Source organism: Podarcis vaucheri (assembly GCF_965113315.1).
Source record: "Podarcis vaucheri genome assembly, chromosome: 9".
NCBI lineage: Eukaryota > Metazoa > Chordata > Lepidosauria > Squamata > Lacertidae > Podarcis > Podarcis vaucheri.
Window position 1 is genome coordinate 77,835,051 of NC_138767.1, and position 26,967 is coordinate 77,862,017.

General features: G+C 43.5%; 1 protein-coding gene across 2 annotated transcripts in view; it reads left to right on the plus strand.

Annotated features, from left to right (window-relative positions):
• HTT (huntingtin) overlaps positions 1-26,239 on the plus strand; it is a 121,260-nt gene extending 95,021 nt beyond the window's left edge. For both annotated transcript variants that reach the window (XM_082238496.1, XM_082238497.1), the window contains 13 exons: positions 158-312; positions 3,424-3,563; positions 4,169-4,251; positions 7,213-7,343; positions 8,509-8,638; positions 10,256-10,411; positions 13,052-13,242; positions 13,711-13,825; positions 14,637-14,850; positions 18,135-18,234; positions 19,479-19,641; positions 21,386-21,546; positions 24,425-26,239. In XM_082238496.1, the coding sequence (XP_082094622.1) occupies positions 158-312; positions 3,424-3,563; positions 4,169-4,251; positions 7,213-7,343; positions 8,509-8,638; positions 10,256-10,411; positions 13,052-13,242; positions 13,711-13,825; positions 14,637-14,850; positions 18,135-18,234; positions 19,479-19,641; positions 21,386-21,546; positions 24,425-24,638 (1,953 nt within the window). In that variant the 3' untranslated portion in view covers positions 24,639-26,239. The remainder of the gene's footprint in view (positions 1-157; positions 313-3,423; positions 3,564-4,168; positions 4,252-7,212; positions 7,344-8,508; positions 8,639-10,255; positions 10,412-13,051; positions 13,243-13,710; positions 13,826-14,636; positions 14,851-18,134; positions 18,235-19,478; positions 19,642-21,385; positions 21,547-24,424) is intronic.
• Positions 26,240-26,967: the final 728 nt, after the last annotated feature.

A 26,967-nucleotide genomic window follows, 5' to 3' on the forward strand; every position in this document is an offset into this window, starting at 1 on the left:
ACCACCGACCTTCTGATCGGCAAGTCCTAGGCTCTGTGGTTTAAAGAAAGTTGTAATCCTAGCTTATTAGGTATGAAACAATGCTTCTTTGCAGGTTTTTCTTTACTTATTGTAGAATTACACTCATAACTTTGGCTTCATGTGTTCATTTTTTCAGGAAGATACAGAGAGGACACAAATAAATGTTCTGGCTGTTCAAGCCATAACATCCTTGGTGTTGAGTGCCATGACAATACCACTTGCAGGCAATCCAGCTGTTAGCTGCCTGGAGCAGCAACCTCGAAACAAAGCTTTAAAAGCTCTGGACACAAGGTACTTCTCTTCATGCTTGTCTGCGGTGATGCTTATCCCAACTTTTCTTTCCCTGAATTCTTTTCAGGATTTTTAAAAATTTGTTTTTCATAAAGGTAAAGGTACCCCTGCCCGTACGGGCCAGTCTTGACAGACTCTAGGGTTGTGCGCCCATCTCACTCAAGAGGCCGGGGGCCAGCGCTGTCCGGAGACACTTCCGGGTCACGTGGCCAGCGTGACATCGCTGCTCTGGGGAGCCAGAGCCGCACACGGAAACGCCGTTTACCTTCCCGCTAGTAAGCGGTCCCTATTTATCTACTTGCACCCGAGGGTGCTTTCGAACTGCTAGGTTGGCAGGCGCTGGGACCGAACAACGGGAGCACACCCCGCCGCGGGGATTCGAACCGCCGACCTTTCGATCGGCAAGCCCTAGGCGCTGAGGCTTTTACCCACATAGCACATAGCATTCTGTAGTGATGGGGTGGCACATCCTATTTCACCACTTGAGACAAAACAGGAAGTGCTGCTACTGGCATTGGCACCAATCTCTAGTTAGCTCTTGCATAGGTTTCGCAAAATTTGACTGGAAATCAGTGCCAGTGTAGTTTCTTCACAGGTGGCAGGCATATGCTGGATGCCCGCAGAGGAAGCACCTCAGGGGCTTCTGCCACCTAAGGCAATGGCTTCATAGAATCATAGAGTTGGAAGAGACCACAAGGGCCATCGAGTCCAACCCCCTGCCAAGCAGGAAACACCATCAGAGCACTCCTGACATCTGGTTGTCAAGCCTCTGCTTAAAGACCTCCAAAGTAGGAGACTCCACCACACTCCGTGGCAGCAAATTCCACTGTCAAACAGCTCTTACTGTCAGGAAGTTCTTCCTAATGTTTAGGTGGAATCTTCTTTCTTGTAGTTTGGATCCATTGCTCCGTGTCCGCTTCTCTGGAGCAGCAGAAAACAACCTTTCTCCCTCCTCTATGTGACATCCTTTTATATATTTGAACATGGCTATCATATCACCCCTTAACCTCCTCTTCTCCAGGCTAAACATGCCCAGCTCCCTTAGCCGTTCCGCATAAGGCATCGTTTCCAGGCCTTTGACCATTTTGGTTGCCCTCCTCTGGACACGTTCCAGTTTGTCAGTGTCCTTCTTGAACTGACGGGGCTTCACCCCGCCAAAGAGCTGGCCCTGCCCTGGGTAATACTTGGTGGCGAACGCACACATATATATTCACCCAGGAGGCCAAGGAAGCACCCACTGACTCCCATGATCACCAGTAAAGGCAGGTAAATAAATGTGTGGGAATGTCATGCCAGCTCCTCCACCCCTTTTACACACAGGAAAAGCAAGAATCCTAAAGGCCTCCTGGGTCCAGCACAAGACATGAGCTTTCCTCCTCCAGTGTAGCAAAGAAACAAAAACTGCCCAGGCAGGACGGAGGCAGCCAAACAGGTGGGAATTCCCCCCTTTGCTGTCACAAACAAATTGGCAGGGTAGCTGGCAGCCCCCTCCTCCACCAACACAAAACAATAAAAAACAGCAGCCTAAGAGAAGGGAAGCCCTCCTCCTACAGTGTAAATCAAGGCACCAGAGAAGTGAGGAGTTTAGCTTTCCTCCCTATGTTGTGTGCATGTGACCAACTGACAGAAAACCTACTGCAGCCAGAAAGAGGGGGAGAGGGAAGGATCCGAGTCAGCAGAAAGACCCAGTGAACAGAGGGGAAGGGGCCACGTGCTGGATTTAGGCTGCCACTACTTACCACTACTTGGTAGTTTGCTCCTACCAAGATTGAAAGTAGGAGGGAAACCTCATTGGAAAGGAAAAGCAGGCAAGCTGGACGTAGTAAAACAAACTGCAGAGACGGGGCAGAGTGGGAAGTCAAGTGTACTGCAGCCAAGCAAGGCTGGCAATGCCCACCCACCGCAACTCACCTTCTTCCAATGGCCATTAAGTGAGTGTGTGATGCACCTCATGGTGAAGGCATGAAGCTCCAAATCAAAATGCCCTCTGGGACAAGAAAAAGCAAACAGATGAGCCTCATCTCTCCCAATCCCTATTCAAAATGTCTGCAGGGACAGGAAAATGCAGAAAGGCAGCCCACGGGGCAAGTGGGAAATCCATTCCTACTTCTTCTCTCATACCCCAAAGAGGGGAGAAGTTGACTGCCCAACCAACTGAAGAGGAAGGGATGGACTTTCCCAACTCCAGGAACTTTTCTGGAGAAAATATGGGTTAAATTGGTTGCCTCAGGGGGGACACCAAGAAAGGTCCTTGCAGGTGTGGTACTTCTCATAGTTGGTGACCCTCTGCAATGTTGTCAACCTTATTTTTGGAGGATGAGTGCCTGTTAGAATTCCTGCTCCATGATTGCAGTTATGGGATTGTTGTCCTTCACATGACAGTATATGTTTTGACTCCACAGAGTGGGAAGTGACGGAGACAGGATGTTTGTGTTACTGTGTTCCGTGAAGTGGAACTATTGTCCTTTGTCCTTTTCCTCTTTACTGTCTGATGCTAGAGAGAGAGGGAGCCATGTTGCAGTGCTCTGTGTGTGTTTCTATGTAAATAAAGTAGATTAGCCAAAATGCTGAGTTCTGTCACGCGAACTGCGCAGACTCTGCAGATTCCTAAGTGTGCCAATGTCTGTTGGCATCAGTCGCTGTGATGTTTGGGCTGAAGAAAGCTTTTGAAGCTCCCGAACGAAAGACCAGGAGAGAGGGAACATGCCAGTCAGGCATGTGTCTCTGCCAGGGTCCTACTCAAGTGTAGGACAAGCTCCTGACAGTGCCATCCCACTGTTAAGGAATGCCCTCTGGGAGTCGCAAAGAGCGAATTTATGGGTAATAAACTCCCATGTTGTCTTACGTAATACCTGTATCGGTATAATGATAGGCTTTTCTTTTCACAGCATTTGGTTAATTTTGAAATCTCTAAATTAGGCTAGTTCTAAGCAAATCAAGCCTAAGTTTGTTAATAGTTGATTTGCATTTTAAATTAGTTGATATGCCTTTTTTCCAGAAGTGAATCCTGTTATAAAAATAAAAGCTGATACAGTAGTCTTTTTATTAGTGAAGATTTCCTGACTGTAGAAGATGTTTTAGTCATTTATGATTATTTCTGCTGAACTTCAGGTTTGGGAGAAAATTAAATGTCATAAGAGGAATTGTAGAACAAGAAATCCAAGAAATGGCATCCAAAAGAGACAACATTGCCACCCACCACTTGTACCAAGCCTGGGATCCTGTTCCGTCTCTTTCTCCTTCTGCTACAGGTACATATCCAATGGCTGCTTATGCAGAAGTTCTACAGTTTTTGAAATAGAAACAGAAAGTAACCTTAGGTTACTTGCTGTGGAAGTATTCTTCAGACTTGAACTATCCTTGGCATATGCTCTTCTAACACCACTGGTGCGTCTTACTACGTCTTGTTCTTGTCCACAGTAACTGGCAAAAGGAAATATGCAGCATCACCCAAATGTTAACTTCCAAGGCTCCAGGGAAGCATGCTGTCCCTGAATTTTCCCATTTGACAATGCTTGTGGAAGAGCCTTTCCCTCTGTTTAAGCTCAGTAGCCCTGCACCCAGCCCTGCCTTAAGCTGTACCTTGCGTCAGGCAAGTGGCTTCCGGGGAGTATATAAAGGTACTCTGCTGGGCATTCCATTGAACTCAAAGGAAGCAGCTGAGGTTACTTAACGTAGCCCAAGTGATAGGAAAAATGGAGCATATCAGCAGAATCTCCAGCAGAGAGAACGCAAGTTGAGCATATCAGTAGCAAAAAGGGTCAGCATTATATGTTGACCACAGTGATAATGTGTACTTTCAGGCTTATTGTGGGCTTTGCCTAATTTTTTTTTTGTATTTTTCTTTTTATTTTAGGTGTTCTTATCAGCCATGAAAAGCTTTTACTACAGATCAATACAGAGCGTGAAATGGGCAATATGGGCTATAAACTTGGACAGGTTTGTTCCAATGTCTATATTTAGCAAGAACCTTTGTATTCTTGACTTTCCAGAGTAACAAGAATTGCTGAATTACAATCTTGGGATTGTAGGATTATTATTTTAGGGGAAGACAAACTATGATTGAAAACAGAATGAAGTAACAGAGCAACAGACATGTGATCTCGTTAACTCTGATGACATAGCTCTGGCCATCAGGACCACTATTAGGATCTTTTGTAGGGGTTAGGGGGCAAGCTTCATACCAGATGCGTCTCCTATTCTTTGGGGTTAGGGGGAATTATTACCTCCCTATGGTCCCCATTCCTGAAAAGTGCATTGGTTGGGGGCAAGAAACAAATCTCGCTCCCCCATCCCTCTGGATATCTATTGGTGGCTAAGGAACCACTGTATCCAACAAGATAATGGAAAACACCAGGATTATTTGCGGAACAAAGAGCAAACATCCTGTAAAGTTGCACTGGCTTAGCCTTACCATGTTGAGATCAAGTAAAACCTATATTTGGAATATATTTTGTGGTTGTAACAGGTTCAGTGCTCCTCTGTGGGAGCCAATAGATAGGAAATTCTGCTTTAAGGCAGAAATCATTCCATTTGAGGAACTGGTGACGATAGCATTTCTATACATAGTAGGAACTTACAGGTATTACTATTTATTAAATTTCTAAAGGAACTGGAGGCCCCTCGACTGTCCTCGGGTCCAGTACTGGACCACTTCGACCGGATATCCCCAGCCGATGTGGACAGACTCCTCCGAGCTGGAAAGCCCACCACCTGTCCTCTCGACCCGTGCCCGTCTTGGCTGATTAGAGCGTGTCCAGACGAGGTGCGGGCTCCCCTGGGGGATATCATCAATTTGTCCCTTGGCACGGGGACATTCCCAGGGGAACTGAAGGAGGCAGTGGTGCACCCGCTCTTAAAGAAAACATCATTAGATCCTTTAGATCTATCCAATTACCGCCCAGTTTCGAATCTTCCGTTCCTGGGTAAGGTGATTGAGAGAGCGGTTGCTGAACAGCTTGGTGGGTTTCTGGATGAAACATCGGCTCTGGATCCATTCCAGTCCGGCTTCCGCGCTGGTCATGGGACCGAGACGGCTCTGGTCGCCCTAATAGATGATCTTCGTAGACAGCTGGATCGAGGCGGGTCGGGGCTGCTGATTCTTCTAGATCTGTCAGCAGCCTTCGACATGGTCGATCACGAACTTCTGGACCACCGTCTTGCCGACGTGGGGATCCAGGGCACAGTCCTTCAATGGCTGCGCTCATTTCTCTCTGGTCGGGGACAGAGGGTGGCGCTTGGGGGGGAATTGTCATCGCGCCACTCCTTGGTGTGTGGAGTACCTCAGGGTGCGATACTCTCCCCGATGCTTTTCAACATCTTTATGCGCCCCCTCGCCCAGCTTGTTCGGAGTTTTGGGCTGGGTTGCCATCAGTATGCTGATGACACCCAACTCTATCTGTTGATGGATAGCCATCCTGACTCGGCCCCAGACACACTGACCAGATGTCTGGAAGCTGTGGCTGGATGGTTACGTGGGAGCCGGTTGAAGCTAAATCCTTCGAAGACAGAGGTCCTGTGGCTGAGACGGGGCGATATGGGATTGGGGGGGCAACTCCCATCTCTTGCGGGGCGCAATTAGTGCCAGCACTGTCCGTTAAGAGTTTGGGTGTAATCTTCGACACCTCCCTTTCCATGGAGGCGCAGATTGCAGCTATAACAAAGGCGGCATTTTTCCATCTCCGCCAAGCTAAGCAGTTGGCTCCTTACCTCTCTCGTCCTGACCTAGCCACTGTGATCCACGCGACGGTCACCTCCAGACTGGATTATTGTAACTCGCTCTACGTGGGGCTGCCCTTGAGACTGACCCAGAAACTCCAACGGGTGCAGAATGCTGCAGCGAGACTCCTTACAAGGTCTTCGCTGCGAGATCACATTCACCCGGTGCTCCACCAGCTGCACTGGCTCCCGGTGGAGTACAGGATCAGGTTTAAGGTGCTGGTTTTAACCTTTAAAGCCCTATACGGCCTAGGACCCTCGTACCTACGGGACCGCCTCTCCTGGTATGCCCCACAGAGAAACTTACGGTCTTCAAATAAAAACATCTTGAAGGTCCCAGGCCACAGAGAAGTTAGGCTGGCCTCAACTAGAATCAGGGCTTTTTCGGCTGTGGCTCCGATCTGGTGGAACACTCTGTCACAAGAGACCAGGGCCCTGCGGGACTTGACATCTTTCCGCAGGGCCTGCAAGACAGAGCTGTTCCACCAGGCCTTTGGCCAGGGCACAGCCTGACTCCCTCCCTCGGCAATCTTCGCGGAGCTCTGGCCCAATGGTTGCCAGTGGCCTGAATTAATTAATTTATAATGAATGATTTTAGAATGTTGTTTATGCTATACTTTTATACTGTTTTATTGTTGTTAGCCGCCCTGAGCCCGGCTTCGGCTGGGGAGGGCGGGATATAAATAAAATTTATTATTATTATTATTCTATGTGCCCTTAGAGTATCACAGGACAGTTTACAATATAAAAACACAGAAATCCATATCATAGTAACAAACAAAAACCTAAGTGGCATCAGACCATGTTACTTCAACGTTGTTTGGGATGCTAAACTTAGAAGGGGGCTGGTTGCAGTTAGGCTAGATGACTAATCACACCCAGGCTTGATTACTGTCATATATGGGGCTGCCTTTGAAAGTTCTCCAGAAACTTTTGCTGGTACAGGCTGACGTGAGCCCCCAGCAAACATACTGTATTAACCTTTCCGTTATCGGTTTCCAGTTGTCCCTGGGCACAATTCTAAGTATTTAGGAGAGACGCTGCCTACAGATGCAAATGTAATGATATCATTTGTATATAGACTAGAAACTAATTTGAGGTTTTTCATTATGTCAAAGTGTGAGGGCATTTTAAGAAGTAAAAATACTGAATCACTTAACTTACTTTCCCCTCTTGTTTAAGGTCTCTATCCACTCTGTGTGGCTAGGAAATAACATCACTCCACTGCGGGAAGAAGAATGGGATGAAGATGAAGACGATGAGAGTGATATGCCTGCCCCTTCCTCGCCACCATCCTCTCCCATGAATTCCAGGTTTTGAATTTTTCTGTGTGCGCACACGGCTGCCAGCTCTGCTCCATTTGCCAACCCCACCTGCCTGCCAGCCCCAATTATCCCACACCTGGCCAACACCTCCTCCCTTTACACCTCACCTGCCTCCTCGCCTGCCACCCCATGGCTCACCCCCACCCACTTTTAAAGGCAGATGGGTGTCACTTCAGAGAGCAGTTTGGCAAACTGATCTTTGAAACGCCTCCCACTCTCTTTTGAACTTCAACCCATTCTTGCTTGTGTGCCTGCTGCTCTGTCACGCTGGAGCTGTTGTGGCCGTCTATATGATTTTATTATATAGTAAGATATATTTGTTTGTAACTGGAATAATCTGCAGTTAGTTTTGCATTCAGAAGTGAAAATCCTTTTGTCCCTTCATTAATCAGTGGATCTACTGATTGGTTTTTGATAGATAGATAGATAGATAGATAGATAGGTAGATAGATAGATAGATAGATAGATAGATAGATAGATAGATAGATACACAGTCACATCTCCCTTAATTACCAAAGAGAATATTCATTTCTAAGGGAGACTATTTACAGTAAACATTTCAGCACTGAATAGGGGGTAGCTGCTTATTTTATTCTTCTTGCATTTAACCTTTCCAGCTATACTCAAAAGTCTTTCTCATCCACTCTAATCCTAAAGAAGACTCTGCCTTTCAGTAGTTGCAAAAGGCATTACTGCCTGTAACAAATATTCAGTTATTGCCTCAAGTTTTGGCAGAATGGGATCATTTAAAATGTATTGGCCTGTTCCCACTCTAGCTACAGTTCAATAAAAGGTTGATTGAATAGTCCTAGGTTACAGCACCCTTTCCCTATTAATATGAATCTTAACCACACCCACAATTGACTTTCTGGTTGGCCTTCAAGTGTGCTCTTTGAGAACACAATTAAATGACATGTTTGTCAAAAATATCAAAGCACTGCCTTTGTTGCTAGTAGGAACTTGGAGCCAGAAATACATTGTCCTACCTGATGGCAGATCTCCATTCTCTAGTTCCAGTAGCTGAATGAGTGCTTCAAATTCATGGCAAAGCTGTTTCTCCTCCCTAAGACCCACTCTTTGGTGAACATGTTTAGATTATTATAAGATAACTGCAATGTAGTAGCTTATTAACTGTGCTTGTATCTGGTTATAGGAAACATCGTGCCGGTGTAGATATACATTCCTGTTCTCAGTTCTTGTTGGAGTTGTATAGTCAGTGGATTCTGCCCTCCAACCCAGGCAAAAGGACCCCAGTTATCCTCATCAGTGAAGTTGTCCGATCTGTAAGTATCATACTGTTTTCAGTGTTTTCATTGTCATATTGAACGTATATATTGTTATGAAATTTTGGTGAATAAAGGGGAAAAAATATGTAAGTTCAGAAGCTTGCTGGGCAACTTAAAGTGAGTTGAATTGATTTGGAACAGGGAGGAACTGAACTGAAGGGAAACTAACATGAGGTGATCTGGACTGGGGTGCAAATTAACCGGAGAACCTACCGTATATTGTATATACGATTGCAGTTCCCAAATCTTAACACTATTTTGGGCTGTCATAAATAAATGCTTCTGTTTGTTTAAATTTGCCTACAAATTCCAATGCTTTAGTATGAATTACAGGTGCTAAGTAGAGTTCTAAAGATTGGTGGACAGCAAGCCTGGGATGATCTGCTTCAGTTCTTAAAGAGCAATGAAATCTGAACAGACCTTGGGACTTGATTACACAATTGATATACTCTAAGGCCAGCAATCTAATCTATTTTCATTATTGGAACAGTCCTAATCCTGAGCACAAAGGTCCTAAAATTAGAGATTTCAAGATCGGTTGGACATTTCGAGAAGTGCAAAGCTGAAGCCAGTCACTGAGCAGGCTGACCTCATATACTCATGGGGTTTGAGTTAACTACAGTGGTACCTTCGTACTCAAATGGCTTGGCTTCCGAACAAATCGGCTCCCGAATGCCACAAACCCGGAAGTAAGTGTTCCAGTTTGCGAATGTTTTTCGGAAGCTGAACGTCTGACGCGGCTTCCACTTGAGTGCAGGAAGCTCCTGCAGCCAATTGGAAACTGTGCCTTGGTTTTCAAACAGTTTCGGGAGTCAAACGAAGTTCAAGAACCAAGGTACCACTGTATATCTAAGGACCACAAAAAGTGGTTGATAGCATCTCTACAAAAAAGGAAATTGGACACCATTACTATTGGTGAGGAAGGTGGCAGATAATCCTTTGAAAGAATGGGAAGAGCAAACAAAACAAGGACAGAGGTTGGAAAAGCGGCAAAGGATTGCAAGCAATGAAAGTGCTTCATCTGCCTGATGAAAGATACCACCCTATTGTATGATCCCAAGTTACAAACTTTAATGTACACTTCTCCCCTCCCTCCCCATTTTTGGGGGTATGGTTCTTTAAAGTCAGCTCAATGCTACCAATTAAATAGCTGCATGTAAGTATTCTGGATGTGTAGGGATTTTATTTTTTTAAATTTCTTCATAGGATTTTTCACTCTTCCTTAACCAAAAGGTCTCAGGTCAGTTTACCACAATAAAACACACAGTTATAAAAACAGAATGGATTTCCCAGTCGCCACATATCTCGAACTGGGGGGGAATCTCTCCTACTGGTGGAGAAAAAAGGCTGCTTAATTAGCTATCTCCAAAGTCCAATATAATCTCCATCTCAGAAGCAGAGAAAGAACTCTCTCGGTGATCTGAGTGTTCTTTTTGTGATTAATCTTAACACACACATTTTTAAAAAAAAAAAATGAAATATTTTTACATTTTCACATTTGAGCTTCTTTCTAGTAAAGTTGTATTCATATATGTTATGTATATTTCATTGAAATGACTTGTTATATAAACAACTTTTAAAAGGCTTAATTTGTAATGTTTTTTGTACTTGCAGCTTTTAGCAGTATCTGACTTATTTACAGAAAGGAATCAGTTTGAAATGATGTACACAACATTAACAGAACTGCGGAAGACACACCCATCAGAAGATGAAATCCTTATACAGTATTTGGTTCCAGCTACTTGTAAGGCAGCTGCTGTTCTTGGAATGGTAGGATTTCTTCTAATTTACAAGTCATTTCCCAGTTCCGTTTCAGTCTGGTTTCTAGCCTAGTAATGGGACTGAATCAGCTGTTGATCTTCTGGCATGGATGACCTTCATGGGAGCTTAGCCAAGAGGAGCACATCCCTGTTGATTCTGTTAGAATTCTCAGTGGCTTTTTAATAAGTTTGATTTGATTTCATATTTGTATTCCATTTTTCCAATAACAAATGAGGAACGGGTAAGGGAGCTGGGCATGTTTAGCCTGGAGAAGAGGAGGTTAAGGGGTGATATGATAGCCATGTTCAAATATATAAAAGGATGTCATATAGAGGAGGGAGAAAGGTTGTTTTCTGCTGCTTCAGAGAAGCGGACACGGAGCAATGGATCCAAACTACAAGAAAGAAGATTCCACCTAAACCTTAGGAAGAACTTCCTGACAGTAAGAGCTGTTCGACAGTGGAGTTTGCTGCCAAGGAGTGTGGTGGAGTCTCCTTCTTTGGAGGTCTTTAAGCAGAGGCTTGACAACCATATGTCAGGAGTGCTCTGATGGTGTTTCCTGCTTGGCAGGGGGTTGGACTCGATGGCCCTTGTGGTCTCTTCCAACTCTATGATTCTATGAAATGTTGAGCACAAAATGGCTTACAATAATCACAATAGCATTAGGAGGGGTGAACCATTGTAAACACTATCATATCAACCACAAGTTACATATAAATAAAGCAAGCAACAATAAATTCAACAAAACAATACAATTCAAAATAATAATTTTCATCATAAGGGCAAGACAACAGACTCTTCCAGAAGTTGCTCTTGTATACATGTGGAAAGGTATAAAATGTCTTCCTTACAATTTCCTATTTGGGTAGCGCCAAATAGCACATAGACTGCATTTGACACTAAAGCTGCCCCTCTCCTCTTTCCCTTCCTTAAATGCAGTGTAAGATTAGATAGAGAGTGTGCCATGCAAGCAGGAGGAAGAAACTCATTCCTCTCAGGAGAGACATCTGTGCCTTCCTTTCTTGACCATGGTATCCTTCAGGGCACTGTGCTCCACTTCCTCCCTGTATGGCTGGTTCCAGAATGTGGTCTTGGAGGGTGGTAGCTCTATAGTATCTGTGTGGTCCTGTTCTTCTTCAGGGATTGGAGGTGGTTGCTGATGCTATGAATGGGTTGGGTATTCTCTCGTCACGTGATGGAGGCAGGAGAGCAAAGAACTCTGGGAGGCAGGCGTGCTCACGCCTCATTTCTCTCTCTCCTGCCTGAAGGAGCAGTTTGTTTTCCGACTCTCGCTAATCTATTTAACATCTCATGGGGAAACATCAGCTGGAGTTTGGTACCATCTGTGTGCAGATAACTGTTCTATCTCTTTTATTAACCCCCCTCCCCAACACATTTTTAAAGGGCATTGGATGTTAATCAGTCAAAGGCTGAACATTTTCACCCGGCGCCTAAAAAGTGTACAATGAAGATGCCAGGCAAACCTCCCTGGGGAGAGCGCTCCACAAACAGGGAGCCACTGCAGAAATTGACATAATTTAATGTACTTTGAGGGTATTTCTCACTCTATAGCACCGAACATTGTCGAACTATCAAGTCTAGAATGCAAGAGGCCAAAAAATACCTACATTCTCCCCCACCCCCAAGATCTTAGCAAAGCACACTGGAATTTGTCAATCTAGAGCAGTGGTTGCCTTTTAGGTATGGTGGCCCACAAGCCTAAATTTACTTGGTATGGTGATCAATTGATTTATTGTCCCATGAAGTTTGGACCTTTGTTCTTTTGCAGCCATTGGTTTAGTGCATTTTAACCTGCAAATTTGCCTATTAAATTTACTGAACACCCCTATTGATATGGTTTACTTACAAAGTACTTACAAAGTTATTCGAAAAGTTTGTTTGTTTGTGGGTATGTAAGACTCTAGTCTTTCTGACATTTGGTTACATATGTCAGCATTGCATTATAATATGCCAAGAAAACAAAAAGTTGGAAGAGGTATTCATCATACTAGTTAAAGATTACAAGCAAAAATCATTTGGGGTTCACTTGCACAGGCCTTGCAACCCCCCGGTTGGAAAGTGCTGATTAGAACAGATGTGGGTGACGTCAGTGGCATTTTCTTCTTAAGGAGCGAAAGTGGGGTGTCTGTATAAATAGGTGTCTGTATAGGGGTGTAGGGTGTCTGTATAAATGACCAGGTCTCCTGGCTCCTGACCCGCAACTGCTTGCTGCCTGTGTCTCTTGGGGACAGAACATCCTTTGCACATTTTCCCAGTTTTCTTTCCAGGTTCTGGCCCTTCTCCCCAGTCTTTCTCTTGATTTCAGCACAGTGTGTAAGGGGCAGAATCTTCCAAGCATTCAAACCACATTTACTTCCCAGGACACAATATAACAGGTCTCGGACCTTTAGCTCACCAAATGACACACCGGGAATTTCTGGTGTCATGTATTTCAATATAAAGCTGTTTTCCTTCAAAATAATGCCACATGTCAGTGAATGGATAGAATGTTAATGACTTGGACATATTTCATCATACTTTAGAATATTTTATGGATTTTATAAACTTTTGCATTATTATTTTATGTTAATTGTTACTAACTTTATAGTTGCCAGCACAATTTTGCATCTATTGTTTCACACCCACTAGGATAAAGTGGTAGCAGAGCCCGTGAGCCGCCTGCTGGAATCAACATTACGCAGCACTCACATGCCAAGCCGCATAGGAGCCCTACATGGAATTCTTTACATCCTTGAGTGTGACCTTCTTGATGAAACAGCAAAGCAGCTCATTCCAATCATCTCTGAATATCTGCTTTCCAATCTAAGAGGAATATCACAGTAGGTGTTTATGTAATAATGTACTGTGGTCTTCATTTAACAGAATTTCTGAGCTGTGGAGCTGAAAATGCAACACAACCTGATGTGATTAACCTCTTCAGTCTGCTTTAATGGACATTTTAGTAAAAGTTATCAGCAAGCTTGAAACAGCGGGTAAAACTTTAGAAATCGTTAGCATCTTATGATACTTTGATCTTGCATAAATATGTGGCTACCAGTCACCTAGCCAGGGAAACTTCCTTTTTAACAAGAGCAAACAGTTGGTTTGATAGATATTGTATATTTAAAATTGTAAAAAATGCTACAAGAACCATAAAGCAGTTATTTCTTCTAGTCACTTCTTCTGAGTCTCATTAGAAAGAGTTGTAGTTCCAGCTATGTAAGGATTATAGAACAGAGCACTTGATTTTAACACTCTATGGGAAGACTCCAGCCTACTGATATATCAATGTTTCTCCTTTTTAACAGCTGTGTGAATGCCCACAACCAGCAACATGTCTTGGTAATGTGTGCAGTGGCATTCTATTTAATAGAAAACTATCCTCTTGATGTAGGGCCTGAGTTCTCTTCAGGAATTATACAGGTAGGTATGGCGTGTGAAAGAAAGACTTTGCATTCGCTTTTATATTGAGAAGTAAAATAGACTTGATCAATTAGCATAAATGACCATGCCAGAATATAAGGAAATGACCTTCAAACCATAATAGTCTGCTAGTGTACTTACTATGCATTAAGAGGTGTGAATTTAGCCTATTCTTGGAGAGCATAGCTAAGAGCTGGTGCGACCTCAGTTACCAGACTGAAAACACTTTTGGAGGTTGAATTTCACAGCCGCATGTAAGGAGATTTTGTGTCCGCTGTGGTTAAGGTTTATCAGGTAGAGCTTGGCCGTGTGTGTTTGTATCCTCATGTTTCTCTTGTACCTTTGCCCACTTTTGTCTGCTGCAAAATGTGACAGGTGACTCCACTGAACCTTCCGTGCACCTTCTTAAGATTCACTTCATTATAATACTGGTGAATACCAAACCACATTGGAAGCCTGCCGCTGTGTCATAGTTATTTTCCACCATCCTGTGAATGAGCTATTTGGGAATAAGGGGAAATGTCGAGCAAGTTGGATAGTTTCCTGCCACTTCAGTCTGAGAAAAGGCCCTCTTTGGGGGGATAATCTGTAAAAATTCTTGTGAGAGATGGGAGCCCAGTGTGGTGCTAGACTTCACTGCTTCATAGTGGTAATAAATGGTGCTTTAATCTTGGATGTATGTGTCTTTGTCATAATGAATTTGCTGTTGCTGAGCTCTGTTGTACTTTAAATTGAGTTTCACATATTGGCCTTATTGTTGTGATTCCACACCTGCCTATGGATATTTAAATTTATTTCCTGTTTGTTTCAGATGTGTGGAGTGATGTTGTCTGGAAGTGAAGAATTGACACCATCCATTATTTATCACTGTGTCCTGAGAGGGTTAGAACGGCTCCTCCTTTCAGAACAACTCTCAAGGCTGGATTGTGAATCATTAGTTAAACTAAGTGTAGACAGAGTGAATGTGCACAGCCCACACAGAGCCATGGCAGCACTGGGGTTAATGCTGACATGCATGTATACAGGTATGGATCTCTTCACGTGTTTTCAGTGCTGAAAATGCACACCTCATAAAATAACACTTCCCAGAAACTGTTTTCATAGCACATACATTTACTCTTTTTTCATATTCTCAGTAATTTGTAGCCCTCTGGAGTTAAGATTATCAAGGCAATCCTGGCCCAACAGTGAAATAAATGCTAGATTACTTCTGTTGCCTCCCACTTTCTAATTATTGCCCCATGATGTGTAGGTAAAGTGGGCCAGTGAGAGATGGTTTCAAAAAGATGGTACTTTCTATAACCTGCTAGCAGATTCTTCCTTGGACATCATCTAAGACAGGGGTCAGCAAACTTTTTCTGCAGGGGGCCAGTCCACTGTTCCTCAGACCTTGTGGGGGGCCAGGCTATATTTTGGGGAAAAAATAGATACCCCCCATTACTCTCCCCTCCCTTCTCCACAGCACCGGATGAGCCCCAGTGGCTGCTTACCTGTGCCTTGCGAGTGGCAGGGGCTGGCAGCAGCGGAGGGATGATAAATGGCGCGAAAGGGCTGGCTCCAGAGAGGGGCTGCTTAAAATGGCACTCAGCCAATGGTGGCTCAACAAAGCCCAGCCCCCTTCCTCCTCTAGGCAGGGCGGGGAAAAGCCAGGAGGAAGGAGAGAGGAGGCGGATATGGCCCCCAGGCCTTAGTTTGCCAGCCCATGATCTAAGATCCAAGGCAATGATAGAGAACTCAGTGCCCAGAAGAATAATTTGGCTGAGGAACTAGGACATAGATCTGGGCCAGACTGGCAAGTTTCCCTTTTGCAAGAACTGAAGTATTTTGGTGAGCCAGTTGAGGCAGTCGTCACTGAAACTAGACACCTGCACATATACACCCATGTTGCTGACAGCCAAAAAAGGGACAAGTGGAAATAAAAACAACAACAAGCTTCTTTATCAACAAGCACATACCTTTGGAGTATTCAAGCCTCGATGGAACTGCATCTTCAAGTCATTGGGCAAGAAATCTAACCAATCTCCCACTTGTTTCTCAACTTCTAATTACATGCAAGGAAAGAGCGTACCTCTACATAAGACCAACCATTTGGTCACAAACTGGTCACAAACAGCAGTGGGTCAGTGTGTCCAGAGGACAGTGTCTGGAGTTTACCCTCTGGAATTTGCCTAATAATAATAATAATAATAATAATAATAATAATAATAATTTCTACCCCACCCATCTGTCTGGGTTTCCCCAGTCACTCTGGGTGGCTTTCAACAGAACATTAAAAACAGAACAAAACTTCAAACATTAAAAACATCTCTAAACAGGGCTGCCTTCAGATGTCTTCTAAAAGTCGGATAGTTGTTTATTTCCTTGACATCTGATGGGAGGGCGTTCCACAGCGCAGGCGCCACTACCGAGAAGGCCCTCTGCCAGGTTCCTTGTAGCATCGCCTTGTTTGAGGGGTTTAACATGATACCCAGCTTTACCTCTCTTTCAAATCAGAACCAGTGAAGGCGGTGACGGTCCTGTGTGAGTGTCTGGAGGCGGTTGGAGGATGGATGGCGGCAAACAGATTGAGATTGAGTCCTGACAAGACAGAAGTACTGTTTCTGGGGGACAGGAGGCGGGCAGGTGTGGAGGATTCCCTGGTCCTGAATGGGGTAACTGTGCCCCTGAAGGACCAGGTGCGCAGCCTGGGAGTCATTTTGGACTCACAGCTGTCCATGGAGGCACAGGTTAAATCTGTGTCTAGGGCAGCTGTGTATCAGCTCCATCTGGTACGCAGGCTGAGACCCTATCTGCCTGCGGACTGCCTCGCCAGAGTGGTGCATGCTCTGGTTATCTCCCGCTTGAACTACTGCAATGCGCTCTACGTGGGGCTACCTTTGAAGGTGACCCGGAAACTACAACTAATCCAGAATGCAGCAGCCAGACTGGTGACTGGGAGCGGCCGCCGAGACCATATAACACCGGTCTTGAAAGACGTATATTGGCTCCCAGTACGTTTCCGAGCACAATTCAAAGTGTTGGTGCTGAGCTTTAAAGCCCTAAACGGCCTCGGTCCAGTATACCTGAAATAGCGTCTCCACCCCCATCGTTCTACCCGGATACTGAGGTCCAGCACTGAGGGCCTTCTGGCGGTTCCCTCACTGCGAGAAGCCAAGTTACAGGGAACCAGGCAGAGGGCCTTCTAGGTGGTGGTGCCCGCCCTGTGGAACGCCCTCCCACCAGATGTCAAAGAGAACAACAACTACCAGACTTTTAGAAGACATCTGAAGGCAGCCCTGTTTAAGGAAGCTTTTAATGTTTGATGTATCATAGTATTTTAATATTCTTTTGGAAGCCGCCCAGAGTGGCTGGGGAAACCCAGCCAGATGGGTGGGGTATAAATAATAAATTATTATTATTATTATTATTATTATTATTATTATTATTATCATCAAGCCTTCAGCAGGACAATTCAACACCTAGTCTCAATCCCAAGCTGTTATCTCCAGGATGTATTTTGGTTCCCCATCTCCACCCCCTTTGGTGCTTTTTACAACATAGCACAGGGAACACCTACCCAAGGACCTCTTGAATATGTCTAAGATTGTGGCCCAAGTCCAAAGTGGGTAGCTTGTCTGCTGGGTATGTTGAAGACAAGAGTTCGTGGCTTGCGTACCCACTATGGCATAAATAAGCCTTCTAGAAGTGAAGAAGAAGAGGATGAGTTTGGATTTGATATCCCGCCTTTCACTCCCTTTAAGGAGTCTCAAAGCGGCTAACAATCTCCTTTCCCTTCCTCCCCCACAACAAACACTCTGTGAGGTGAGTGAGGCTGAGAGACTTCAGAGAAGTGTGACTGGCCCAAGGTCACCCAGCAGTTGCATGTGGAGGAGCGGAGACGCAAACCTGGTTCCCCAGATTATGAGTCTACCGCTCTTAACCACTATACCACACTGGCTCTCCACACTGGCTCAGAACAGTGAAGCTGTTCTGGGATGCCGGAAAGCACATTCAAATAGAGTGCTGCCCTCTTCCTTAGGGAACTTGTCTTAATATCAGGGCACTTCAGCAATTATGGTGGGCTCCCTTCCTGGCTATTTGGTCAGGCCAGGCAGGAGGTTATATGATGAATGGTGGTTCCAGATTCAGCATTCAAACTCTGGTAATCCTGAGTTGGCTGGGGCCAAACTCATGGCATTTGTAGCACTTAGCCAATGGATGTCAGTCCCTCATTCTGGTGCCTGTATTACTTTAACTACCTTTATTAAATTATCTGGTTCCCTTGTACTGTATGTTAAAACTGTGGTATTTCTTGGTATTCTGCTTTTAGGAAAAGAGAAGATAAGTCCAGGGCGAGCTGCAGATCAAAACCAAGCAGACAGCGAGTCTGTCATTGTGGCTATGGAGCGAGTTTCTGTTCTTTTTGACAGGTAGGAAATGGTTGTTTTAAAGAAAATGTAATTGGCAGGGATTGTATTTATAGGTGAGATTAAAGGTATGTCAGATATGCCCCACAAACACTTTCACGGCAGGTTAGGAGGATAGATTTTTAAGAATCGCCAGGGGAGGTGGGGTTTATCTTGAAAGATGAAGTGTCCAAAAGATTCCCCCCCACACACACACTGCCTGCCTTTGTGAAAAGAAGAAAAAGTGGCAACCTTTTGGCCAATCCCAGTAGCCCAGCCATCTTTCTGGGACAAAATGTTCTGATGAAGCATACAAGTAAATTCCATTTCCAGGAATATGAATCTAATGTAAATTCAATGCAGAGATTTTGGATGTGTGCACATATATCAAGTTAATCCCTTTGTTATCTGAAACTAAGTCTCTCAAGATTGATTTAATTGCTGAAAATCCTACACCTAGTCAATACTCAATGTGTCAGCAGTGGAACAGACACATATATTTCTATTAGAAATAATCAAGCATGTATTTTATGATCCTATAAACCGTGATTGGTAATGCTTTCATAATGAATTGATCGCAAAATGTAGTTGTAGGTTTTCCAGACCACTTTCTTTCCCCTACATCAGCAGAATAATACACATTTGGAGAAAGTGCAATATTTCCATTTTTAGAGCCCGTAAGTCGTTTATAGAAGCCTGTCACAGCTGAAAAACAAAGCGGCTGGAAAGACAATCGTCTGTTTATCAAGTGGTTACAATATGATGGACACACAAACGCATAGGCAGCTGGCTGTCTCTAACTTTGTGCCCTGTGGGAAAGCAGAAGAGAAGATGCTCTGGCTGGAAAACTTGCCCTCATTAGCTCCCAAAGGAACCAGCAGTGGCCTGAGAGCTCTCTGCAGAAATCCCACATTCTCCAGGATCTACATTACCTAGAGAAGTCCTACTGCTTTTTAGAATACTTTAAAAAACTCATATTCTGTTGCTAAAAGTGCTGACTGAGAAGCTCATTTGCTCTAGATGAGCAGCCTGAGAGTTCCGAAATAGCTGTGATGGTTCATTAAAAAGAAGTTGTGTTAGGAACCCTTCAGCTTAAGAGGTCTTATAGGAGCTCACCCTGATTGCACTAAAGAATTTATCAGCACTGAATGGAGCAGGGAAGCCCTTTCTGTTGTGGTCACTGACTGGGATGAATATACCTTGTTACATGAAGCTGAATAATTGAGAAATATGATAGTTGCTTGTTATTACATGTGTTTGTTTTTTAGGGTTAGAAAAGGATTTCCCTTTGAAGCCAGAGTCGTAACTCGGATTCTCCCTCAGTTTCTTGACGACTTCTTCCCCCCACAAGATGTGATGAATAAAGTCATAGGAGAATTTCTTTCTAACCAGCAGCCATATCCACAATTTATGGCAACTGTAGTATATAAGGTAAGATTCCCCCCTCCCCCCCACATGTCTCCCCTGACCTCTTTAGTTTGCTCACTTCTAACGCTTTGTTGGTTTTCCTCTTTTCCATTTTGCTTAGACATTTTCACTAGCTGAGTAGCTGTGACTACTAGGGTGAAACAAAAAAAATTGTCTGCAAAGTATGTGGCAAATTATTCACAGCAAGCAAGCAAGCAAGCAAGCAATGACAGTCTCTGAGGATCAAGGCTTTAGCCCTCTTTTGCTCCTAAAAAGCATTTGATAATCTTATATGGGGGGGGGAGGCCCAAATAAGACCCTGTTTAAGTAATTGTTCTTAAATGTATTTGATACTGATTCTAATTTAATGTTCAAATCAAATTGAGTAGCCCATCATGTTAATGTTTAGTCTGTACTGCTTTATTTTTTGTGTTTTTATATTGCTGTACACCACCCTGATATTTTATGAGAGGGTAGTATATATATACTTTTATAAACAAATAAAATCATGTAAGAAAGGTACAAAATTGTATTTTAGAGTCAACAGCAGTCTAACTCCACACAAACGGTATTTGAGATCTGTAGTGGTGTTTCCTATGGGGTCTCAGACCCCTAATAGCACATTCATGCATCTCTTCCACAGCTCAGAATCCTTTCTATGTATGAAAAGAATGGAATAATTAAAGCAAGGGTGGCAAATTAGCCATAGAGGTGTAGCTGTGCTGATTGCTGGCCACAATCGCTCTGCTGATAGAAGTTGGAATCCATCAACATTTGGGCATGCAGTCTTTCATTCTCCCCTCTCTCCCCTAACACATATATTTACCATATTTTTCGCTCTATAAGATGCACTTTTTCCCTCCTAAAAAGTAAGGGAAAATGTGTGTGCATCTTATGGAGCGAATGCAGGCTGTGCAGCTATCCCAGAAGCCAGAACAGCAAGAGGGATTGCTGCGCAGTGATCCCTCTTGCTGTTCTGGCTTCTGGGATTCAGAATATTTTTTTTCTTGTTTTCTTCCTCCAAAAACTAGGTGCGTCTTATGGTCTGGTGTGTCTTTTGGAGCGAAAAATACGGTACATTGGGATTGTCCTGTTAGTGAGATTTTTTTTTTAAATAGTCATTGTGGGGAAAGTGTTGAAATACCAAAAACAAATTATTTATTTACTGCAAGAGTACATGACATATGATGTGGCACTTCTTAGGAAAAAATGGGTTTATGTTGCTTTTAATACAACATTAGAAAGATTAATTAAAGAAACAAGTTACCGTACTGCTCATGTGTCGATTCCCCCCCCCACACATACACACTTAATCAGGGTTTGGGTCGTCAGCAGAGAGTGAGGCCACATTGCTGACCTGGCTTCCCAGTGCTGTGCATGACTGCAGGCGCAACAGGGCCCTGAATTGTTCACCTCCATGACTGGCAAAAGAAGAAGAAATCAAGCAGATTTTTTAAGCATACACAACCATGTAGTTGCGGAGCTTGTGAAGGCTTTTTATTTTCCAGAGCCTTCTAGATTTGTTAGCTTTAAGTCTGTTTTGTGCTAGTATTCTGTCTGCTACTTAATGTACTTGTTCCTTATGTAGTTTGTTTTATAATTTATGGATTGTTAATCTGAAAATTGACATTGAATCGAATAACAGGATTAAGAGCATAAACACAAAGCCAGCCCTGCAGTTGGGTACGGTATATCTTTGTGTTTGTTGCAGGAGAATCTTTCTAAACATTTTCTTCCGCTTATGATCTATCTGTTTTAACTCTTGCAGGTATTTCAAACATTGCATACCACTGGCCAGTCATCCATGGTCCGTGACTGGGTGATGCTGTCACTTTCCAACTTCACGCAGAGAACACCGGTCGCCATGGCAATGTGGAGTCTGTCTTGCTTTTTTGTCAGTGCTTCCACCAGCCAGTGGATTTCAGCAATGTATCCTAAACAGGTTATTTTTCTATAGGCCTCATTTTAAAGCCTAAAGAAAGACTTCCGTTTTCCAGTGGTGCTGGGATGGGGGAGTCTTCACTTTGGAAAAGTACTTCCTCTTGATGGCAGGCAGGGTGAGCTTTCAAAGAATCACAGAGTTGTACAGCTGGAAGGGACCTCAAGGGTCATCTAGTCCAGCCCCCCTGGAATGCAGGAATATTTTTGCCCAACAAGGGACTCGTAGCCCATGACCCTGAGATTAAGAGTCTCATGCCCTACTGACTGAACACCAGCGAGGGTTTGCCCTGGTTTCCAGAATAGTGAGCCATTAGCAGTTAAAAGGATTTCTGCAGAACTCATCTCCAGCTCGTAAATTCTCTTTTTTTATCTCCATGTTCTGATCTGTCCTTTTCATAAGAAGTTGCACTTAACTTAAATCAACCACCACTTTCAGTGCAGGACTCTGACATTTGACTTCTAGGTGCTCTGCAGTGTTCACAAAGCCCACATCCACACTATATATGTAAATTTTAAAGCTCATTTAAAGCACATGGCTTCCCCCAAAGAATCCTGGGAGCTGTAGTTTAATACTTACAATTCTCAGGACCCTTAGCAAACTACGGTGCCCAGGATTCTTTGGGGAAAGCCATGTGCTTTTGATGTATAGTGTGGATGTGACCGAAGTTATTTACCACCCCACCCCAAATCTAGATGAAACCCCCATCAGTTTACCTGGTCTCCATCAGGGATTCAGTGATGTCTCATCCACAATATTTTGTCTCTGGAGCCACAGATTCTGTCAAAAGAGCAGCAAGTGATCATTTGGAATCTGATGGGTGAAAAACTCAATGCCAAATGCTCCCATTGCCTTTTTTAAAGGGTTTTCTTGGGTTTATCAGCAGGACGCAGTGGTAAAATCAATACCAAAAAAAATGGTGGCTATGACTGAATGTCGCAGTAAGTCATGGTCTATTGTGGCAGGACTTACCATAGCCTATAAGCTTCTCTCAGTTTCACGCCGCCTTCTCCGCTGGTATGGCTGCAAGGAAGAGTGCAGAAGGTTTCGCTTCCACACAGCTTGTGTGGTTCACACATGACGAACGGTGTGGCAAAGTATGGCTAAAGTTCACTATGGTTTCTTTGTAACAAGCCAACTTCAAATGGCGTCTTATAAAGGTGACTTGCTTCAACCAAGCCATAGCTGTGGTTCACCACAGTTTAAGGCATAGCTGGGGGAAGCAGCTTCCAGACCAGAAACAACTTGCTGCTCGCTTTCACCTGGCCTGTGGCACAGACTCCCTCTCCCCACTTGACCTTTGCCGCAAAAAATGGGGGATAGGGGAGTAAGTGTTGGGTGCCTTGAAAGCATGGAGCTTACAGCCAGACTTACCCACACGGTCAAATCTGTCCTGGGTGCCTGGGCCGGCCTTTTGCCCCAAGGACAGAAGTTTTTGAAAGTGCAGACTTAGCTGACACGCTTTCAAAGCTTCCCAAGGGAAGAGCCATCAGGGTTTGTTCTGGTCTCAGTATCCTCAAAGCAAGAAACCACACAGTACTTCACCAAACTTGATTTTAGCCAACAGATACGTTTTATCAGCATGTTGAATAACATTTAACACTGTCATACTGAGGCTTGATTCTGTTCCATCAGTTCTGCGGAATTTTAATACAGAATACTAAGGCGGGATATCTTTATCCTCACAGTCTACTGGGTGAATATATATTTTTTGGGGCCATACATATTTCTGTAAAAGAAAGCTGCTGTATGAAGCAGTTGAGATATGAACCAAAATAGGAGATTTCCTGAAAGCCACTATATTAATAATAATTATTATTTATTATTTGTACCCCGCCCATCTGGCTGGGTCTCCCCAGCCACTCTGGGCAGCTTACAACAAAGATTAAAAATACATTAAAATGTCACACATTAAAAACTTCCCTTCAGATGTCTTCTAAATGTCAGGTAGTTGTTTATCTCTTTGACATCTGAGGGGAGGGCATTCCACAGGGAGGGTGCCACTACCGAGAAGGCCCTCTGCCTGGTTCCCTGTAGCTTTGCTTCTCACAGTGAGGAAACTGCCAGAAGGCCCTTGGCGCTGGACCTCAGCGTCCGGGCAGAACGATGGGGGTGGAGACGCTCCTTCAGGTATACTGGGCCAAGGCCGTTTAGGGCTTTAAAGGTCAACACCAACACATTGAATTGTGCTTGGAAACGTACTGGGAGCCAATGTAGATCTTTCAAGACTGGTCTTATGTGGTCTTGGCGGCTGCACCCAGTCACCAGTCTAGCTGCCTCATTCTGGATTAGTTGTAGTTTCCGGGTCACCTGCAAAGGTAGCCCCATGTAGAGCGCATTGCAGTAGTCCAAGCGGGAGATAACTAGAGCATGCACCCCTCTGGCAAGACAGTCTGCGAGCAGGTAGGTGTCAGCCTGTGTACTAGATGGAACTGGTAGACAGCTGCCCTGGATACAGAATTTACCTGTGCCTCCATGGACAGCTGTGAGTCCAAAATGACTCCCAGGCTGCACACCTGGTCCTTCAGGAGCACAGTTACCCCATTCAGGACCAGGGAGTCCTCCACACCAGCCTGCCCCCTGTCCCCCAAGAACAGTACTTCTGTCTTGACAGGATTCAACCTCAATCCATTAGCCACCATCCATCCTCCAACCATCTCCAGGCACTCACACAGGACCGTCACCGCCTTCACTGGTTCTGATTTGAAAGAGAGGTAGAGCTGGGTATCATCTGCATATTAGGTTTCTTTATGCTGATGTGTAGAGTAAAGTTTACTTTTGAATCCTTTTTCCAATGGGGAGTGATGTGGTTAAAACTCAGAATGCTTTATATGATGCTTTTGGTTATATCCTTGACTGTTTTGAAAGTCTTCCACATATTATCAGCAGAATGGGAAAATCAGAGCAAGTGGACATTAACCTCTTCTGCTTGGTGGCCATAGACTTTTACAGACATCAGATAGATGAAGAATTGGATCGCAGAGCCTTTCAGTCTGTATTTGAGGTGGTGGCATCGCCAGGTAACCCCTATCAACGCCTTCTAACTTGTTTGCAAAATGTCCACAAGATAGCAGCATGCTGAATCAGGGACAGTGGTGGTGTGAAGAAATGGAATATTGAAACCTGATGGGTTGATTGACATATGAGGACAATTGAACATTTACAAATGTTCAGGTCCCGTCTTGGGTTTCGGTTTTGTAAGTTTATATTTTTCCATCTTCCTTTGCATAAAGCTGAACTACACAAACGACATTAAATTGGACATGGTACTTACCAGGGTCGTGCTAAAAGAATGTCTGGTCACATTTGCTGCAAAGTTTGGGATAAACTTTAGCATTACTGTGTAAGATAACGGACAAGTACTGAACGCCAAGCAACTTGTTAATGTCAACATAAGTCACCTTATTGTTGCTAATAGTGAACCTGATTAATAACATCCTGTCCCACAAGGCAAGCTACAGGCATTTTAAAACCAAAATGCTTTAGGGTTTTTTTTTTTGTAGTTGTATGTATTCATTTGTGGCATAATACTGACCAGAGGCTTTTTTTCCTTAATATGTCTTGTAAAAAGAAAAAAAGAAAGAAAAAGTTTATACCCAGCATGTAATACTGTGTTTGGATGCTCTCTGACCTTATTGTCGTGTTCTGGGGGGGTGGGAGGGGAGAAGAGTAGACATATATAACCATACTTCCTTTTTTACCTCAGGATTTAAAAGTTCAAATGATATATTGGTTAAAAAAAAACTTCTATAAATATTTCTGTATCATGTATAGGATGTAAAGATGTAAAATGGTGCAGCACGGGAAAAGCACTTTTAGTTTGAAATTAATAATAGTCACTCTAGCTGAGTATCTTGACACCATCCCTCAGTTTCCTATTAGATGTTCTTACAAACAAACACAGACATATATATATATTTGAAAATCACTTTGATGTACAAGTCCTCTTTAAAGCCCTATATTATGTCTCTTGTATGTCACTATTTGAAAAACTGGAATATATATATATTAGTTTAAATTGGTTATAAATCTCATTAATTTTCTGCAGATGCTTTTGGTTTACTTTGAACCAGTGAATGGGGGAAATAAATTAGCCACTCCTTCTTTAGAGCAAAATATTTTTAGGAAAGCAAATTTTTTTCCTGGTAAGCAGCAAATCATCAGACGTTTTTAGATAAGTCTTTTGATTGAAAAAAAATGCAGTCCATGTACTCCGTATGCAGAATAAGAATGAGGTCTAACTATGATTTCTCTGGAGCTGGCTCAAATATTTGATAAATATGCAAGCATTATTGTATGGCTCAGCACTTTGCCGGTACAGATGTATAGCATAAATAGTAATTCATCTTAAATTCCCCATAAATAGTATTTCTAGGGAAAGAACATTGACTTCACATATGGAAATACAAGGTGGGGAAAGTTCAATATTTTGATTTTCTATTATGCTGTATTTTTATTCATCTCAACATTTTCACCAACAAAACAATAGTTTTATCAGGAGGAATGTGGACTGTGCTTTTGTGTATATAATATATGTAAAATTATACATGTGACTGCATTTGATGTATACATGTGTATATTTGTATTTATTAAACTGATGGATTTAAACTGTTTCCTGTTCTTAAACATCTTAAAGCATTACTGCATCAGAACATAATTTGATTAAAAAGCAATTTATCCACATGTTGTTTTTTTCTTGTTTTCATTTTGTCAAAAACAATTAACAATAGAAAGACTTCTCTCCCCAGCAGAGTTGATTCTAGTGAGTACTTCTGTTAGGCTACTGTTTTAGAAAAAAGTCTACACATTTATAAATGCCAATACAGAGTTTAATGGCCCATATTCTGTAAAATATTACTGTGTGTGTGTCTGAAAATATATGTTGATAAGATGTGGGCACAGTATATTTTGTAAGTAGCAGTGATAGGAATGCAATATGCATAACTTTGTTTTGCGTGGTGATGGTGAGACTGTTCATTCAAGAACAGAAGAATGCACTCAAGATGCTTCTATAAGCTATGAAGTATTTAATTCACCTGTTCTAGATGGATACATAAATAATGTCTGTTTAAAGACCATGTGATGATAACTTTGCCTCCCCCCTACTTATGAAATTCTCCAGATGAGATTGAGATTTGCTGCAGATGCTTTCTTGCAAATTAATTCTAACCAGAGTCTCAGAAATAGACAGTAGCAAGCATGCTGGAGTCCCCCTCCTTGCTGACATATATTCTGTCTTGAACTCAGTGGCGTAGCGTGGGGGGTGCAGGGGGGGCCGGCCGCACCGGGCGCAACATCTGGGGGTTAGGGTTAGGGGGTGCAAATCCACGGGTTAGGGGGCGCAAATCCACGGGTTAGGGGGCACAAATTACTTGCCTTGCCCCGGGTGCTGACAACCCACGCTATGCCAC